The sequence below is a fragment of the Eurypyga helias genome, unplaced genomic scaffold (genome assembly GCF_000690775.1).
Source record: "Eurypyga helias isolate BGI_N326 unplaced genomic scaffold, ASM69077v1 scaffold12765, whole genome shotgun sequence".
Classification (NCBI taxonomy): Eukaryota; Metazoa; Chordata; class Aves; order Eurypygiformes; family Eurypygidae; genus Eurypyga; species Eurypyga helias.
The window spans coordinates 14,282-19,311 of NW_010250852.1; the positions used below are offsets into that span (position 1 = coordinate 14,282).

Here is a 5,030-nt window from a genome sequence, read left to right on the forward strand (position 1 = left end):
AGAGGAAACAGAAAACAGAGCAATACTGGCCCAAGGTGGGGAAAGGGTAACGTAACCCTTGGTACCGTTGGTCGTAGGACATTTGTCGAGAGCTGTGATGGGTGCGTTTAGTGCACTTAGTAATTCTTTCACAGGCTCGGTGAAACACTGTCTTTAACGCAGAAGCGTGTTGTCAGTCACGGATGAACAACGGAGGCCTCTGCTTCGTCTGCGTGGTTCGGGGAGGACACAACTTACCGAATTCGCTGGTGCAGTAGGCCTCCACTTCATCTCTCTCTTTCTCGCACTCGGTCAGACATGCCTTCTGCTTATCCGCACCTAGAAGAGGCAGGCAGAGTGAGCAACGGCACGGGCCCTCGTGGGATATTTCATCCAAATTACGCCGCCCACCCTTTGGCAATGTCGCCGTATCCCCCAGCCGAGCAGCCTCTCCCCTTACCTTCGTTCAGCGCGCCGGAGCGGTGCGGCCAGCTGGGTGACTGGCGGTTGGTGACCCAGGCGGGGCTGGTCACCTTCACGGGATCCGCATGTTTATAGGGGATAATTTTGGCTGGTCGGTTGAAGTGACCCAGCGTGTTGGAATCATCTGACTCCACTGTTGCCGAGTCTGGAAAAGGATGAGCCTCCGCCAAGGATGTCATCTTGTGACAGGAAGATGCTACGTGCTGGAAGCGAGCGGACACACTGTTGGCAGCCTCGGGCAGCCACCTGTGCCCGGGCTTTCTGCTCGCCTGGTTGAAGCCGCGGGAGGCAGGAGAAGGCCCCTCAGTCAGGCTCTCCGGAGGCAGGGCCCCTCCACGCTGCAGGAGGGGTTTCCTCAGCCCCGTGCTGTTTTCTAGAGAAGGTTTGGTGCGTTTCTTTCTGTCTGCTGAGAGGGAGCTGATTTCCGGAGGGCTTGGCTGCTGCAGGCCGGCGGGAGGCAGAAGCCAACGCTGGGTGTGATTTGCCGTGCCCCAGGCCGGCGGTTTGACCTGGCGAGGTGCAGCCCCTGCGGACCTGTAAGCATCCTTGCTGAGAGTCTGGCTGGGTTTCTCAGCGTAGGGCAGGGATCCTACAACCAAGAAAAAGAGAGAGAGGATTAGCGTTTCAATTTTTTTATTCCATGGGCTTCTGAATGGGAAGTGCCTGGCAGATTTGAGGCTTTAGTCCATAGTGAGGCCTTCAGCAGTAAGGCAATATAACGGATAAATAGTTCTACGAATGAAATGCAGCAGAGCTCCTCGTTCTTCCATGCTCAAGCACGGAAGGCCCAGTACAGAGAACACAGCTGTGTGAGCAAAACACAGGAGATTTGCATTTTTACTTTATTATTGTTGCAAATTAAAAACATGACTTATAAACAAACCCTTTTCTCAAAAGCCTGAATCTCCGGGGAACATCTGAGGAAACAAGGTTCACGTTGCCATTTGGGATGCTTGTTTAAAAGCCCACGACAACAGAGCTGTTTGGTTTTCCCATCCGTGGGATGCCTTATTGACAATGTCATCTGGACTCCCCAGCGGCTCGGGCTTTGAACGCTGTTAAAGGAGAGAGCGCTCGAGCACGCACACACCATCCGAGGGGTCGCACACTCGCCACCCGCGTCTTAACCTGCTTGGACTGAAGCCCCTTCGCAGTGGGCGACTCCAGCAAGGCGACGGGTGCCCCTTCCGACTCCTCTCACACACACATGCTCGCTTTCAAGTGCCTCTCCTTTCCCAGGTTCAGCCCTGGGTTTCCCGTAGCAGAGTCTCAGATATCGAATCTTATATCAAAAACCAGAAAATATTCAGATGGTACAGCAAAAATTAACAGCTTGTGCTGGCGCCTCTGGAGAGAGACCCCAAGCAAGAAACTCTTGGGCAACGGCACCCTTACCACCTATGCACCCACCCCTCACGCCCCCTCTCAATCCAATGTGGTTTTTTTTGGTCTGGGGTCTTCTAACACCTTGTTAGATTCTTTCTCCAGTCAGGCTGTTGACTGCTCTCATCTTGGTGGTTGTAGCCTCCCGATTTTCTGGTCTGTGTTTCTTGTACACCTGCTCGCTTTGCCAGAATTAATTTGGGATAAGCACGACTTGGCAACGACAGGACATCAGTGTGTTATCAACGTTATTCTCACATTATTCCAAAACACAGCACTCTACCAGCTGCTACAAAGAAGATCAACTGTATCCCAGCCGAAAATGTATCCGAGTGGAAATTACAGCTTGAGGCCTGGGGCTTTAGCAAATGTAGCGACTCATGCTAAGTTAGTAATGAACAAACAGTACACCAAATACCCAACGTGATGCCGTAACCCTGCGTCCTAAAGCCAAAGTATTGACTCTGAGCAATTCATTCTATTTAAAAACTTACTTATGTCAACTAAACAATTAGTATTTCTTAACAAGCACTACAGAAAAGATCTTTATCTGGTTTGGGGTCCCTGACTTTCGTACTTCAGAGTTGTATTGCAGTAGCACCATGGTCTGGTTGCTGGCTATTGCTGCTGAGTAACAAGTATTCCAAGGCTTCTCTTGAGAGGACAAGGGTTGAGGAATAGAGGAAGTGTCTGGGAAACTAGTGAAAAATGACACTTAATGACATTAATGACTTAATGAACACTCATGCAAGCTGGACAGTCACCTAGGCCTTCGTTTATACCTTCACCTTGATCACTTGGGCCTCACAAAGCAAAATGACCTTCCGTTTAGTCTGGGAAGAGAGAAATTCCCTCTTGCAATTCCTTTTCCTTTTACTTAGTCCTTCACTGGATGCCTTTAGTTAGCCAGCACAGTTTTAAAACAGTTCACCCACACACAGCCGCTGTCTGGGTGTTCGCTGTCTGTGGTCAGCGTTGTGTAGGAGGCTGATCCTAACTCCTTATGTGAAAAGAGATATGTGACATACACAGATGAACAACGTCCTGGTTTATCTTCTGCAACTGACTCAACTGCTGACCTTGCCACTTCTCCCCCTTCGCTCTCACCAGCTGCTGTCATGGGAAAGATTCCCTGATATTTGGGCTGGCCACATGTAAAGTCAAAAGAATGTCCATGAAGAAGGGGGTGGAAGACGTCCAAGCTAAAGAAAGCAATAGGCAAGGGTGTGTTGGGGATGTTTCAGTATGAAGCTGCAAACTCGCAGCAGGTGTTTCGGACTTGGTTTTGTACTTTTCTGGCAGTTTATCATGCCTTCTTCGTCATGGATTGGAACAAGAAATAGTTCATTCTTCTCTACTCAAACTGTTCAGGAGCTGGAGGTTCGTTCTGTATCAGCATACTCTGTCTAGCTCTTGCAACCCAAGAAATGCAGCTGCAACATAATCAGCTCCTTCCCAGCAGTGTAGATGTACGTCTTATTTCTGCTCCATCCGTCAGGTGCTAAAGGAAATCTGTTTAGGACAGCTTGCTGCAGGCACAGATGGCAGCACAGAGCACGGAATAAATTAGAAATCCGGAGTTTACAGGTGAGGGGAAGGAGCCTGAAAGGTCACGTACAAGGGAAAAGATCCCATATGCAGAAGCGAGTCGAACCTCCGTCACTGACTGATGGCTAGCAGGATTCACGGCACCCGCGAGCTGCCTGCTTTTGGCAGGTGCTCTCAGTTCTTCCAACGCTGACAAACCAGATACTGCAATTTACATCCCCATCCCAGAAACACCTTGAATTGTTTCTTTCTTGAGCCCTTATGTGATTAGTGCTACCGCTTGCTGCAGAGACTACAGCTGAAGAGGGCTGCTCGGGCAAGAACTCAGAGCGTGCGTTTAGCCCCCCCGACACCGAGACACCCCAGCCCAGCTTCGAATGTTAATGGACTTACCGGCCACCGAGCTGGAAGATGATCTCATGACAAGGCAGAGGAGCCAGAACGCTTCGGCTGTCATTTCGAAGTAAAGTTTTTCCAGATTCAAAATGAACTGGAGTCTTTTATGCCCTTCCCCCGATTCATGCTAATGAGAGGCAGCCTTAGGGGAAACAGGAATCACTCACTGGACAACCCGCTGGAGCAAGACCAAGCCGCCGCCGTCCCTGCTAGCCTCCCACTGCCCCTGCCTAGGAGGAACGCGCAGGACACCCCCTCCCACACAAACTGCTCGCAGTCACCGGCGTTTCTGTGGCTGGCGTCCCGAGGTGGGTGTTTTTAGCAACAGGTTCTTAATTTAGGGGAGGGTCTGGCTTCCTATAGTGTTTTTTAGAGAAAATCATCTAGAAGCAATACGGTTTTACCGGATATTGAGAAGCACATTATAAAGTGCGACTGACAGATGCTGGCACACGCGTCCCCTCTGCGACTCAGCATCTGCACAGGACGTGCATTACAGTGAAACATGGTTAGGTATTTCTGGCCACCTCCAGTTAGGCAGCTGGTTATCTCCTCCTGTAGCTTAAGGAACCCTTTCCAGTGATCCTTTCAGACAGAAAAAAGGCAGCAGCTACCGTCCAGCCTAAAGGAAAGCTCGGCTGGCCCCAGATGAAGCTTTATATTTACATCAGTGTTTGCCAACACGAAGAACTCTGCACATTTCGCACGCTGAGCCAACCCTGATTTGGGTGACCGAGTTAAGCAGGCTGACTCCTCTGTTCCCAGCTGTATCGGGTGACCCTGTCGCTGGAGAGGACTTCTGTCGCGACAGCTGATCTCCCCAGCTGCTGCGGGCTGTCGGGAGGGTGGTGACGCGGCTCCTGCCTTAAGGTGGGACAGTGTGAAACCCGGCAAACGCGCTAGATGCCGGCTGCTGGCACACCCCTCCGGGAAACCTGCCCTGCCTGTGTCATGGGCCCGGCCGTGGCCTCGGTGGAACAGTTCTGTGCCGCCTTCCATAAGCAGTTTCATAAGTTTTAAAAGCACAGAGCTTCAGCAGCTCTGGGTGAAGCCACGGAAAACAAGCCGGGAGAGCACGCAAACCGGTTCGTAGCACATCACTCACTCTGTATGTTTTTGCTGCAGCATTTACGAATCCTTCTTTTCCTGTTAAACAGGTTCATTGGGAAGTGTCCCAACACCGCTGTAGGGACACCGGAGCTGAAGCTACGGCTGAGGAGAGGCGCGGGGGTGTGTCCCTG

The 5,030-nt window shown here is 51.2% G+C and overlaps 1 protein-coding gene across 1 annotated transcript in view; it reads right to left on the minus strand.

Annotated features, from left to right (window-relative positions):
• Nucleotides 1-3,850, minus strand: part of LOC104509769 (chromosome unknown open reading frame, human C17orf58) — a 6,082-nt gene extending 2,232 nt beyond the window's left edge. The window contains exons 1-3 of the mRNA XM_010151816.1: nucleotides 3,787-3,850; nucleotides 440-1,051; nucleotides 238-318 (exon numbers count right to left, since the gene is read on the minus strand). Of these exons, the coding sequence (XP_010150118.1) occupies nucleotides 238-318; nucleotides 440-1,051; nucleotides 3,787-3,850 (757 nt within the window). The remainder of the gene's footprint in view (nucleotides 1-237; nucleotides 319-439; nucleotides 1,052-3,786) is intronic.
• Nucleotides 3,851-5,030: the final 1,180 nt, after the last annotated feature.